We start from the raw sequence: 15446 nt of genomic DNA, 5'->3' as shown, positions 1-15446 counted from the left end.
CACGTAAGTCACAACTTCTGCAATTTATTTCAAAAAAATATGCTTCACCATGATATAAACCCCAATAGAATTAAAGCAGAAGGGAATGTATTAGATTTACACATCTGCAAATATCTAGTTCAGATCAGGCTTTGTTAAAAGCTTGCACTATTAGGCGTTCCTTCCTAATCTCAGTACAACCTGCCCGATAACCTGAGGATTTTCAAATCTGTGTTCATGTCTACAAAAAATAGTAAAATCTCAGGCTTAAAATTACTTACAATGTATGGGTTTTGTGAATATCTTTTTTCCTTATATATTTCTTTCTTGTATTTTATTTACCGTATTATTTTGTTCCTATATGTATTTTACTGGGAAGCACATTGAGTTTATTGGGACTTCAGTGTACTGCACAGTTATATATATATATAATTGTTTGTGTGTGTATAACAAGAAGTATGTTAAAGAGACATTTACATGTTACTGAAAAGGGTTTCATTTGTAAACTGTGCGCGCATTAATCTTAAAAATTGTTGAAAGACACAAGAACAGTAATGACTCGGTTTAAGAATTAAATAACTTCAAGGATTGATTTATGTCATTTTCACATCCTAAAAACTGAAAGCAGATGAAGGTTAACTGTGCTGAAACGGCTGAGAAAAACAACATAAAGTAGGTGTGGAAAAACGTTGCCCCCTGGTGGGTTGTCCGAGTCATTTTGATTCTCCATGCAAAGATACCTCAGTTTACATAACAGAAAGAAGTAATACATAATTAATGATGAACAATATTTTTAAATGCAAGCATTATTCCAACATGATATTGTATGTGGTTTGTGAAATAAACACCAGAAATCATTTTAAGTATTGGCTTGGTTTATTGCATAAAATAAGACAAAAGTACTAATGTTCTCCTAAACTATAACACATATTTGTTTACAAAACAGGATAAATTATGAAAATAAATATTTCTGTGCAGTTTGTCTATATTGTCAATGCAGGCGGAGAAAGAAATGAGATTTATATACAAATGTAAGTCAATAAAAAAGACTTAACTCATTGTTTTGAGACCATTACCATACCTCCTGCCAAGACAAATATCACGATGCAGAGGGCAGCGTTTGCCACCCTGTCCTGTTCACACAAACTTTATCAGAGAGTGATTCATACAAATGATCCAACATCGTGGATAAGAGGTATGATATCATTTGCAGCATAATAAAAGCATTCTGGTGCACAACATATTTGTTCACATTGTTAATACTGTCCCAAAAGTTTCCACTAAAGATAAAATAATAATTAAAAAAACATGTTGGCAATACAAAGGTAAAATAGTAATCATGCACTATCAAAAAACCATTCACCCTTCAAATTTGGCTGCACTTTACATAGAAAAATATACATTGTCTTAACAAAATACTTCAGAATCTCACAAAAATACTAGCTTTTTTTTCTGAATCATGAACCTTCATTTGATCCTGCATGTATGCACTAGTTATTTTAGCAATTTGAGTTCCCAGAAGCCTCTGCAGGAGGGCGAGACTAAAATAATATTAGTGAAGACAGCTTGAGGCAGTTTAAGAACATTTAAAACAATGGTTTGTGGTGAAAAAGCTTTGGTGATCCCTGACAATTAGGGTTTGTGTTTAGCTTTGCAACACCTATCATACTTCCCTTTTATATTCTACTTACATATGTTCAAATAGTTTCTGTCAACTGACACAAATAGGTCAGCAGTATTAAAACCCCGTCCCACAACTTATATTTAATATGACACCGTTTTCCCCCATTTTCCCCTTAACACTGTCAGATACATCTCACAAGGACACCGTGTACCTTCTTTTGCTTTTGTAAGCCATTATCCTGTCTGATTAAGGCTTTTTGCACAGTTTTTAAAGTTGAAATAATATTTAGCACAAAGTCTAAAATACTGAGCCTGGAATAAATAACCCTGAAGAGTTGAGGCGCCTGTTTGAAAAACAAAATCTGCATTGAAAACATCAGCATTAGAATCACTACATTAGCAAAGTTACAACATTGTAAGTGTGCAATTAGCCATTGGCTTTGAGAACCATTCTTGATTTTGTGCAAAATATGTAATATTTCCTCGAATAGTCAAACCTAATTCAATTCATACAATTTGAGTTCACATTCGCATTTTGTTTTTTAACTTTGGGATTTGGCAAATAGCAAAGGGTACCTTTTCATTCAGTTATGTTTGAATTATGTTTTTCATAGGAAAAAATCTGCATACTACATTGTTAATTAACATAATATATACTGGAGTATATTAAACACAAATCTCACATACACAATGACATGCTGGAAGTAAAATATAGCACACCAAAGAAGTCTATGCGACAAAATGCTGGTCCACAAAGAGGGCAGGTAGGACAGCCATTACATGTTAAACACATGAGGCCTTGTGTTAAATACTTAAAACACTTCTTATGAACCAGCTTGTTGATTAATTGAGCATAGTTAGATTGGCAAAGCAGTACAATATGAAGTATTAATGCATTATGCATTAATCACAGTTAATGAATCCAGTTCTGTATTGTTTCTAAATATGCTTTCATAATGGCCAGACTGCACCTATGAGATCCAATACTTGTGTTTATAAAGGCAATACAACGCTTTATAATGAGGTTTTCTTAGTTACTAAAAAATGTACAAAATCTTCCTATAAAAGAAGATTGAAATGCATAATACCAATACTTACATGATCACATATGTAAAGCCTGAGAATATGTTTGGAACACTTTAAATCTTTCTTGGCTTTGTTACCGTGTTAAAAAGTCACCCTTTCATCGTCATGTTAGTTACTAATGTGTAACACCTTTTGTTCTTTGACAGAGTTGCATAAACACTGCTGTGTAATGAAACCAGCCAGGGACTGAAAAAAAAGAGAATTTCCTCACAGTCGGACACAATCTGCATCACCCACATCACCCGCTGCCATGATTGATGCTTCCTGGTGAGAGGTGTTGAAGCACGGCCAACATAGCAGCAACATCGGGTCACTTTAAGTCACCTTGATAGCAGACTTCTTATGGACACAGAGAAAGTAAATGTAGGGCACACCGATAAAAGCCCATTTCTCATTTGGCCAAAACATGATGACGGGTCCTCGCTCTGGGGCCTCAGTCGCAACGTCAAAGTAGGCGAAGCAAACGCACCCCAAGTAGGACGCCAGGCAGATCAGGATGTGCCTGTAAGAGCAATGAGTCTGAATAAACAAACTGGCTGAAAAAAGCTCTGTAAATATATCCAGGTGTTTGTCTGTAATTTGGTCTTTAAAAACTAATTATTAACAAAATAGACCGAGTCAATCAACCTTTTCTGATATTTTGCTGAAATAAGATTTCTCATTCCATTTTCTTGTTTCTAGGACAGTAATCTTCCTTCTTTCATGTTTCAAAACCCACATATTAATTTTTAGAAGACTCTTGAATCCAGTTGATTTCTATAGGAAATATTTACAGTTATTTTTCAACTTCTTGTATGTACACACTATGGTATACAGTAAACAATGTTTAGCTTTTTACCTATCTTTGTTCAGCTTTGTAGTTCTGTATGTAGCAGTACAGTAACGCACTCAAAGCAGCCCGATCTAATTACTACTCACAACTCATTCAGTCTGGCTCCAGCAACCCCAAGCGTCTATTCTCCACCATCAGCAAACTTCTCAAACCCTGTGACAACGCCACCTCATCCTTCACCACCGAACAGTGCAACTCCTTCCTCTCGTTTTTCCAAACCAAAATCAGCAACATTTACAGCAATCTGACACCCTCATCAGCACCCCCCACCTCCTCTCCTGGCTCCCCCCACTTCACCTCACAGCCCCTGTCCCACTTCTCCCCTGTGACCCCCACGCAACTGTCCGACTTCATGACTGGAATTAACTCCACCTGCACACTTGACCCAATGCCCTCCAAATGTGTTAAAGAGAGCCTCCCTGCCATCTCCCAACCCATCGCCACCATCATTAACTCCTCCCTCAGATCTGGATCAGTTCCCCCCCTCTCTCAAACTGGCTGCTATCACACCCATTCTCAAAAGACCTGGACTCACACCTGACATCATGTCCAACTTCCGGCCCATCTCAAATCTCCCCTTTCTGTCAAAAATACTTGAACGTGTCATTGCCTCAGCTCCAATGACCTCTTTGAGCCATTTCAATCCGGCTTCCGATCAAAACACAGCACCGAAACAGCTCTTCTGAAAATCACAAACGACCTCCTCCTCTCCTCTGACTCCGGCAACCTGAACAACCTCATCCTCCTCGACCTCACCACAGCATTCGACACCATCAACCACACCATCCTGCTGTCCCTCCTCAAAACATCACTCAACATCACCGACACTGCACTCTCCTGGCTGAAATCCTACCTCACCGACAGACATCAGTTTATCAACAACTGCACCTCCTCCACTGCTCCTCTGTCCCAAGGCGTCCCCCAGGGTTCGGTGCTTGGCTCCCTCCTCTTCATCCTCGACATGCTCCCCCTTGGCAAAATAATTAGTCGCCACAACCAATTTCACTGCTACGCCGATGACATCCAACTTTATATCTCAACAAAAACCATCACCACCACAACACACTCCACTCTCACCAACTGTCTCTCAGAAATAAAAGCATGGATGCAAACAAACTATCTCCAACTGAACAGTGCCAAATCAGACATCATCATCGGCCCCCCCATCCCGTACCAAAGCCATCCAGAATTTCAACTTCACCATTGACAGCCACACTCTATCTCCCCCCCTCACATCCGCAACCTCGGAGTCATCTTCGACAGTCAGCTCAAATTCAATCACCACATCAATCACATCCCCAGGACCGCCTTTTTCCACCTCAAAAACATTGCCCGTCTCCGCCCATCACTCTCCTCCTCTGCTGCTGAAACCCTGATTCATGCATTCATCACATCACGACTCGACTACTGCAATAGCATCCTCTACGGCAGGGCTTCTCAAACTCCGGACCGAACTGCAAATCAATCCGGACCGAACCCTGTGTCCCATTATAAAAAATAAAATAAAATAATTTATAAAAAAAAAAAAAAAAAAAAAAAAAAAAAAAAGAGTTCTGATTCTGATAAATTAATGTACATCATCATGTACGCGCGTCTTGTGTCTGACGCGTTGTGAGAATGAACGTGCATATATATTTACTTGTGTGTGCGAGCGTGACACGCATAGCAGACCGCAAGTTAACCGCAAGTTTACCTTGACTTCCTAATGCTTCTAATGCCTTTTTTGCAGAGGTTCAAAGCATTGACTACAGACAAACAGTGCCATTTCTCCCACTAGTTCAAGCCACCATACTGTATGTATGTATTGAATGTGTGTGTGTATACACGGGCGCCGTTTACCGACAGGCAAGGCAGGCAAGGCAGGCAAGTGCTTGGACCAGAAGGGGTCCCCCAAAGAAGGTAGATTAAGAAGGTCCACAGCAACGACAACATGAAACACCCATGCATAGAGCGCCAAGAAACTGCTTCTTAATTTCAGTTTCGTGTCTCCGCTCGGGGGGGGGACGGGGGACGGGGGACGGACGGACTTTACTGGCATTGATCCGGACCAGTGACCCTGTATAAAGTTCACAACTGGACCTTTAATAAAAAAGTTTGAGTACCCCTGCTCTACGGCATACCATCCAACCTCCTCAATAAACTCCAACATATCCAGAACTCTGCTGCCCGCCTCATCACCCACACCCGCTCCCGAGACCACATCACTCCCGTCCTCCAGAACCTCCACTGGCTCCCCGTCCGTCAAAGAATCGACTTCAAAGTCCTCCTGATTACTTACAAAGCCCTCAACAATCAGCCCCCCCCCCCCCCCTACCTCACAGACCTGCTGCACCACCACACCCCTTCCCGCTGACTCCGCTCATCAGAAGCCAACCTCCTATCCATCCCCACCCGCACCAAGCACCGGACCTGGGGGGACAGAGCCTTCTCCGTCGCTGCCCCCTCCCTCTGGAACTCACTCCCACAACCCATCAGAGACTGCACTGACCTCACCACCTTCAAAAAACTCACCTCTTCAATCTGGCTTTTAATGTGTGATTGTTTTTGTATTATTTGACTTTAACTTTAACTATATATATTTATTTGTTGTTCTTTTCTTTTCACTATATCTGTAAAGCGTCTTTGAGCACCTGTAAAAGCACTAACAAAATAAATCTATTATTATTATTATTATTATTTATGTCTATATCTATCATTATGTAAATTGTTTTGTGTGTAAGTTAACTGAAACCCACAGGAACTGGACTATTTATTTTATGCGAACACATACATTGTCCATAACTTATAACCTTAACAACAGAGAAAACTACACTGACTCTAGTGTTGTTGTTGAGCTTACCAAGCACAGTGTAGGTAGGGAAAGTTGACAGATGACCACATCTCACAGAAGATCCTGTCACTGATCCAGCAGAGCAGAGCCAGCGCCCACCAGATCCCTGAGACCAGACCCAGCTTGAACACCCGGGGGTTCTCACACCTGCAGAGACACAACAGAGCACTGAGAAACATGTTCAAACAAACACAAATTCACACAAACACAACATTCTTTTACTGGCCGTGTCGTCCACCCTGACTGGAGTGTTTCATATTCACCACTGAGATGTCCATACCAAGATGTCAGCACGTTTACTTTTAGATAAGGGGATTCTTTTCTCTTTCTTTTTGGAAGCAGACAGAACTGTGATCCAAGTACAAAGTACTCTGGCCTCTGCACAAATATCTATTTGGACTGTCCAATGACCTACAGAGACATGTGCTAATCCAGACTGCTGCTGATAAAAACTATTCTTAGTCATGTCCTCTTTAGACACATCAGTTTCAACCCTGAGACAGACACTGAGACAGACACAGAGACAAGTCAGACTCCATAGACTGTGTTGTTTATGTTGCAGCTGTTAGTCACTGTGACCCAGTTTGTCACCTTACCTTAATACGTGTACCGGATGAAGAAGTAGAATAAAAAAAAAAAGTCTTACATTTGAGTCATGTTCTGATAAGAAAGGAATGTTGAAAGCACAACAACGGACTTGTCTAAAGTGAAGTAGCAGCCATTATGTCTCTGTGACAACGGAGAGAGAATTAAAGACCATGTTTTCATCCTGAAACTACCTTATGTAACTTTTCATGTGTATTAATAAGCAACCAGTTTCTAAGCATGTATTTCTGGTCACATGAGGAAAGAATCTCACACCCACTCTCCTTGAGTTCATGTTCACACCGATTAATGAGGGAAATGTATCTCGCTAGGCGCTTTTATTTGTATGTTGTTACATACTGCACAGTCAGGGTTGGTCATTGTCTGTCAGTTCCTCATTATAAAATTACCCAAAATATTGTCAACTGAGTGATTATTATTATTGAAGAAATTATAAAATGCAGTGCAACATAAATACAAGTAGTTACAAGGTCAGTTAAGTGTCTCAGTAAACATTAAATATATATTTTCTTTGTAACCAACATGAACCACCATGAGCTGCTGGTCCTTACAGACTGAGTGAAGCTGAAGCAGAAAACCCTCAGAGTATAATTTATACACAGTCTCTCTTTATGTGAAGTAAGTCAACTAATTAACCAACAAGGAAAAACTATGTTACATAATTGAACCAGAGAAGGAGCAGAAGAAAATGGTGTCACAGCTGCTCAACAGCAAGAGGAAGGACCAAAATAGATGGCCAATGATACGACTTCCCAGAGGGGAAAAGGCTATTAAAGTCAAAATTCTATTATTCTGTCAAGTGTTTTGATCGATGATGTTCAAGTGGGAAGAAAATTCTGACTTTTTAATCAGGAAGAGTACTAAGCCAGCTATAGGCTCAGGAACTGCCTCTACATGCCAGAAGCACGACTACGTAAAAGTAGGAAAACACTCCTTCCTGCTGACAAACATACACTGAAAACCGTTCACTGCACAGCTGGATATCGGCTCAAACAGAAGCATGAAGATAAAAACATGAGTTGAAGAAAAAGGGCTTCTCCTTAGGAGGCACATGAGCCTCGGTGAGTGTGATGGAGAGAGTTTGAGTGTTGGAGGCAGAGATAAGTGAAAGAAAGGCCAGCCTGTCTATCTGGGGTGGAGCACTGCTGAAGAGCCTCCTCTCCCCCCGAGGGAAAAGAAGGGAAGAGACTCCCTACGATCAGCAAAACAAAGCCTGATGTTTATCAAGGACGCTGGAGGTCTTAAATTATATAAAGGCTTAGTTTGCATGTCATATGGCTCTATTGACAGGACAGATTAACTAAACCACTTTATTCTGAGGTAAAATTGTAAGTTAGCATGCGATGTTACATAACAAATGGTCTGTATGGTAGATTAAGCTGAACCAGGAAGGCAGTCTGTAAACTATGTTGCATGTTCACAAGAGTTTGTTTTGATTATTTTGTCTTTGTTTATCAAATGAAGAGGAGACAGGGCTAGACAGAGAGAGCAGTGACATGCAACAAAGACCCACAACCGGTATGGAATCAGGGACAATGCAATTACAGTTAATGTTACTGGCTGCTCAACCCCACTATTATAACCTTCAAAATAAGTCAAACCTTTCCTTTACAAAATAGGTTTGATTTCCAAATACATTCAAAGTGATTGTCTGATCTTTTTAGTGAAGATCTCAGCAATATGCTTGATGGGTAACAATGTTGTCACAGAAAGGAAACGATGGCCACAACTACAATAATAAGACGCCAATTCTTAAACAGGAATCATCCTTTAAGCACAACAAAGTCTGAGATAAATCTATTCTTTTAAAACCAGGGCAGTATCAAATTGAGAGTTTTCAATAGAAGATACAGTATTTATATTTTCTGATATGTATGTAGTATATAGGAATGTTTTATACTGTTTATTTTTTACTTTGTGGCTATTTTTAACTAGTGTAAAACGCCATGCAAGACAGCAGCGTTACATAACGAGCTTAAGCCAAGGACAGATAGAGTCCTTGACTTAAGCCCCATGACATGAAATCATGAAAATAAATAACTGGTATAGTACAGTCTGTGCATGTATCCATAATTGATGTTGCAATATAAAAATAAACTGCACACATGCACAAACTTATTTTTCTGACATGTTCACTTCTGTTTGTTTAATATCTTGTCCTTTGTGATTAACCTTGCCTGGTATTATTGCTTTGACACTAATGTAATATTTGTGTTGGAGGTCCTATACACCGGACATATTGTTCATGTCCAACTGGAAGTGACTGGAATAGGGGTCAACAGCCGCATTGTACAAAAGCAAACAACAACAAAATATTCTGAGGCCAAAGGTCCATTAGCTGGGGCCACAGGAATTCTCTCCCAATTACTTTAGCAGAACAAAAACAAGCAGCATCGACAGATGAATGGCAGCGGCAGGAATTTCAGGAATACCTAACAGGTTGAACAATGGATGACTTAAAGTTACAAGATTGACGGTGGTGAGTAAGGGATGTGGAAAACGGAAACAACAGAGAAGCTCGACATGGCTGTGACGGAGGAAAGCTACACACACACAAACACACGCACACACACACACACACACAGGGGCGTGAGTGGGTGTTGTGTGTTTTCAGGAACATTCTTTCACATCATAATGACCTATAATTATCTTGGACCAGACAACATGTCATCAAAAGCACAAAGTCCTAATGGACAAAGGTGAAATGTTAAAGTGCTGTAGACTGCAGAAATGACATCTTGTTGTCACTGATACCATCATGTCAACTTATCTACTTAATATAACAGCAGTTGATTTGACTGACTAATCAACTTTGAGCCACTGACATGGACATTGAGAAATGCTGCCGTAACTCTCAACCTAGTTACAGCCCAAATGTAGATTCATGCATCACAGAATTAAAACAGGTTGAAGTCTAACCAAGAATCTATACTAAGAAATATTAAAACGTACTAACTGCCAGGAATAACCGCTGCATAGCCCACATCAGCCTGCTTTTTGGATAGTGGTGAAACCCACTTACATTAAGTAAACTGTGCTGCTTACACATGCAGACACGACAACCCAACAACGCACAATCCTGATCCAGCACTGTTCTAAGAATCACACAAAAGGAACGAAAGTTGGGTAATCTAGTAATACGATCACACTTTTAGTCAGTCGATACATTTAAATTATTAAATGGAGCTGGATTTTTTTCTCTGCTTCGTAAATGCAAGCGTAAGAAGAGTAAGAAAAAGAAACTTCTTAGTTGGAGAAACTCTTCTTTTGAAACTTTGCAACAGCCCCGGCATACTTTTCCCATTTATACTCTACATTAAAATTAGAGCTACGATGGTCCTTGATCAAGGCTGCACATTCACCTGCCCAAACTCAACTTTGCATTCAAATAAATAACTTTAACTAACCTTTTTAGCTCAGTAATGAGCAGCACAGTGCAGGGGATGCCCAGAGTCATCAGAGACAATGAGTTGACGACAGGTTTAACAAAGGCCAGCCCAGTGGTGATCCCCGACAAGATGCCGATGACCACTTTGAACCTTGACCTAAATGGAAAAGCAAAACAATTGCAACAAAGACAAACACTATGTACAGCATTGTGAAACTCAGAAAGAATGTCTGGAAGCTCTTTCCAGAAATTACTCAAAAACACAAACAATCAGACAATAAACAAGATGCACTCAACTACACGGGGGGCTTTATTAAGTAACAGCCTGAAGGGAAAGAGCAGCCATGATGGCTCTGTGACAATGGAAAGAGAAGTAAAGACATGTGATGCAGTTTTCTACCGGAGTCAGCTATCTGGGACAGGCCTATTATTAAACAGTGGGAACACATTATGTGACAAAATACAGAAGGGGCCAAAAGACAGCTCCACTAAACCTGCATCTCTACCTGAAATACAAGAGAAGAAGTGACGTTTTCCTTGTTGTGAGACACAAAATCAAAGTGGAAACAGCTTTGCTTCCTAAAACGTGTATGTAGCAAAACCACTACTGCATCAGACATGTCCGACTGTGTGTGTGCAAAAGTACAGAAGTCTACATACCGATCCCTCCTGAACATCTTGGGTAGGTATCGTTTGGGGAACCACATGGCGATGGCACACATCAGCACCCATAAGATGGCCAACTCGTCCAGCATCTGGCCGAGGAAGCTGAGTGTGGCATGGAAATATGTTGAGCCAATACCTGAGAGAAAGAGACACAAACACACCAATTATTTGTCAGAAAATACAGATGTCGTCTCCATTTGGTAAGTGTGATAGGAAGCTGGAATAATTGGTGTGTGCTTCTTCAAAAAACTATTGATTTGATCAGTGTTTTCTGTCCATTTGATTACAAGTCCTATAGATATATCAGTTCACACTAAGCAGTTTGTTAGCTCATTTTAAATTTTCCATTTTACTGCAGACATATTCCCATTTTCATATATCAAATGAGAAAAGTGATGTAAAACTAATGTGACGTTTTACCTCTAAATAGGATAATTCAAACCTATTATATTAAAAAAAAAAAACAGTATAGTGACATTAAATGTTTTAAGCACAAAGGTGACATGTAGATTACAAACAGATGAACAATAAATTGACATCAGACTTTCTATAAATAACAAATGGTGATATTATTAACATTATATAAATATGAATGCATTGTATATAATAATGCTACCTTTCAAAAACCTCTTTCACTTTGTCGTTATTGTTGGTTTCGTCTCTTTTTTGGCAATTAAAGCAAGAATGGAAAGAAACATAAATGATTTTTAGAGGCTCTGGATTATTGACACACTATTATTACGTGAATTACAATCATGATATTGATATTTCATTTTGTTTAATATCAGTAATTGTCAGCTTTATCACAGCACCTCTGCTTGGAAACCGGTGTTAATGTACGGGGGGTTTTGAGAGTCTGTGGAGGATCAGCCCGAGCCCCTCTGTTATCACGGCCCTGCAGACCCTCCATTATCACAATAATCTGTTATCAAAACAGGAGATTCCTACAGTTTAACTAAATTCTTATCCAAAGATAATTCTGAGTCAGACGTTGCTGATCACGACAACCTGCCAGTGTATCTGTAAAGTCAAAATAAACGTAAACAGAGATCGCCTGAATATTCTCAATGAAATGTTATTATCGGGTTTGTTGATCGACAGATAAATGGATTGGTGATTGTTACAAAACTGATATGGCACGGTTTAAGTCTTTTTCTTTCCAAACATTCCAAACATTAATTGGTTTAACCTTTTGGAATGTAAATATTTGCTTTAGCTCTCAGTCCTCTAGGATTACTAGATAATGTGTTGGACTGGAAAAAACATTCCAAGACATCGTATTTGACTGGATTAGGAAAACTGTTCATTACCGTCTGACATGTCTCTGATTATACAATGTGATTGTGAATGTGATGAAGGATTATTTAACTAATCTCCTCCTTCTTATAATTTTCTACTTCTGTCCTTGCCTTAGTTTTTCTGTCTGTACAGACCGCAGTCATTTGGCCCAAGGGCTTGAGCGCCTTATTGTATAAAGATTAGTTGGCTGCTGTCTTCTCAGCTCTCTTAATCCGCTGTGAGATGACCTCCTTCTGAATATGCATAAAGCAAGGTGCTCTCCTTTAGGTAATGAAAGGACTAAAGATGCCATGAGAGTAAATCTTATCTGACCGAGGCCCTCTGGAGCCTTGTTCTTTGCAAGAAATGCAACTTGTTTTTCTTTCTGATTTCTTTCTGTCTGATTACCTAGCTGGTTCGTGTCACTATTGTGTCTGCGCAAATGTCTTCCCAAAAATCTTCGGTGTCTGACATCAATTCAAAGCTCTCCAATGTCCGCTTTGTGTTTCCAGTTCTTTGGTCCACGAATTTCATCACACAATTTATTGAGATACATAATCAGCAGATAAATGTAATAGTAATATAAACCGATACTGTTTATGATGAGGTAGCAGGGAATTCAGTAGTCATAAATGTTCCAAACTCAGCTGAAGCCAAAACTAAAGTAAAGCAGCTGACTGTTGTCTTCACACTTGAACCTAAAGGGTTGTTTTTCTGCTCGAGTCAAAGGTCGTCCGAACTCAGACACGGTGGTGAAGAGATGAACCCATGAAACCCGCCCGACAGCTGCGAAAGTTTTAAAAGCTTCCAGATTCCTAACAATGGATGCAGTCAGAGCTACAAGGCCACATATATAAGCATTTGTGAGTTGGAACAAGATATAAACTGAAAAAGCAGGCTGCTTTTATTATAAAAGATATATATTAAAGCTGTGCAGTCCAGAGAGAAGCAAATGACCAGTAGTTTAAGTTCAGTTTTGGAAAACCCATCAACTATCACCCAGTAAGCGCCCTCTCAGGAACATGGGGGGGTCTGTCAGCTATCTTTGCTGACAGTGCAAGAAGGGTGTTTTTCTAACAGCTACAAAAACAAACAAAACACTGTAATCTTTCCAGGACTGCACTGGTATTTCAATACAGTGGCCCCATTTACAACCAATTTAATGTGTCAAATCGAATTAAATCTAGCGCAAAAGCCTTATTCATCCTACCCATGAATAAGGCCAGTCATGATTAAGTGTTTTTCTAACGTAGTAAAATGATTCAGGACAGCCTAAAGCCTTAACTGAGGACAGTGAAGGAGGACATAGCTGAGGAAACCTACTGTGACCCAACAGTGTTCCTGTTGTTCTTTGAGAGTGAGGGCCCCTACATAAAACTCATACATCGTACTTTTTATATGTACTCCAATGTTTGTCATTTGGGAGGGCTACAGTTAAAGTTATATTTCATTATAGACTCATCTGCACATCATTTTCTCAGTATTTTGTTTTATATTGTCAGAGAATACTTAAAAATGTATTTTACAACATTCCGAGCCCGGGCTTTAAGTAGCTTTGTTTTGTGTAACTAAAAATCCCAAACTCCAACATATTTAGTTTATTAACCTGTTGTTAGTATTCAGGTTATATTCAATATTGGTTTATCTCCTGATGTATTTTTAAAAATTGTATTTGGTCTAAAATCAAAAAAGTAAATTGTGTAAATGCTGGTCACAATCTAGTCCAAAATAACATATTCAAATGTATTGTTTGTCAAAATATTAGTCCACGATATTCTGTTTAGTATAATAAAAGACTGTCAAACCAATATTCCCATTTGAGAAGCTGGAACCAGTTGCTCTTTGCTTTATAAAAAAATAAAAAGGGTCAAGGTTAAAGTGATTTTTTTAAATGGTAAATGTTGATATCAAACAGCTAAAAGAGGCAACAGCAGTGTGTTTTCTTTTATAAGATTATTAAAGACCACACTATCATTATATAAGAATAATTAAGCCGTAGTTGCATCAGAAATAAAGCATGCGTGCAGCGTGCTTTTTGTTATATCAAAAGAAATGGCATGAAATACTACACTGACCATTAACAAAATGTAAATATTAGTATTGGTTATATGGTTTGTCAGCTGAAGGAAGTTGCAGTGAAATTAAGAAGATGGAGGTCTCCCATAAAGCTGAACAGAAATGGTTATAAGGTCATCTCACAGAAAGTCATCACACAGTGTGTCAGCCAGACAACTTACCAACCACAACTAGTAGAATCCATATGAGGTAAATCCCACTGTTGAAATGTGTTGCATACTGGCGGAACAAGCACATTAATATGGGCGGCAAAACAAAAAACAAAATGTTGCTGATCTGAAATGATAAACAAAAGGAAAAAGCTATGAGCAAAACATTATAGTTGAACTGATCGTGAGGCTCAATGACAACATGCTGGTCAGAAGTTGATCAGCATGGGCGTCGCTGGCCTTTAACCAACTTGACAGCCAGTGGAAATAAAAAAAACATTTTTAACCAGATGCTGTTTACAATAAACATCATGATGCTGAAGCTGAAAAGCAGTCCAAAGAAGTCCAATCTGTTGAATGTCACAACAGCTAGCTATAGCTAAACTGAGAATAATGATACAAGCTATAAGTAGGCAGTGCAATACAAAGGAAAAAAAGGCAGAAAAGCTGCGGTCTAGTTAGCTTTGACTGTACAAACTGTATTATGCAAACAAAAAGAAAGAAAACACCGTTAGGTAACGCTCAAACCGACCGTGTTGTAAAACTCAGCGATGCTGGGGTAAATGAGGTAATTGCCTTCACACCAGTCCACGTCCGAGCTGCCAGCCTGCAACTGGTCCCAGAAAATCAGATTAACGTTACTCATGTCTGGACTAGTTCTGTCCGATGGACGGTGCAGGAAACTCCGTCAGAGATCACGAAAACACACTAAAGCTCACTATCTCTCGACTCGCTGCTCATACGCTAGATTTGAACGTTTTGAGAGCTGACATTACGACATGATAAACAACATAAATTGAGCTGCATTTTAAAGCCTCTGTCCTTTCACAAAGCTCCTGCTTGTCGTGACGCTCGGCGCTGTGTGCACTGACAGCTGCTCTGTAGCCAAAGAGTGGTGAAGCGCTGCGAGAGGAGTCACTGCTGCGCTTCCGG

The 15446-nt window shown here is 39.4% G+C and overlaps 1 protein-coding gene across 1 annotated transcript; it reads right to left on the bottom strand.

The window, feature by feature from the left end:
• Positions 1 to 833: 833 nt before the first annotated feature.
• acer2 (alkaline ceramidase 2) lies at positions 834 to 15399 on the bottom strand. Its single transcript, XM_034130123.1, has 6 exons — positions 15046 to 15399; positions 14526 to 14640; positions 11005 to 11146; positions 10364 to 10501; positions 6360 to 6497; positions 834 to 3190 (listed from the first exon to the last, which is right to left on the bottom strand). Exons 1-6 carry the CDS (start codon positions 15157 to 15159, stop codon positions 3004 to 3006), a joined length of 834 nt encoding a protein of 277 aa, XP_033986014.1. The 5' UTR covers positions 15160 to 15399; the 3' UTR covers positions 834 to 3003.
• Between the last annotated feature and the right edge of the window lie 47 nt (positions 15400 to 15446).

The sequence above is a fragment of the Trematomus bernacchii genome, unplaced genomic scaffold (assembly GCF_902827165.1).
Source record: "Trematomus bernacchii unplaced genomic scaffold, fTreBer1.1, whole genome shotgun sequence".
Lineage (NCBI taxonomy): Eukaryota > Metazoa > Chordata > Actinopteri > Perciformes > Nototheniidae > Trematomus > Trematomus bernacchii.
This window is presented reverse-complemented; position numbering and strand designations above follow the sequence as displayed.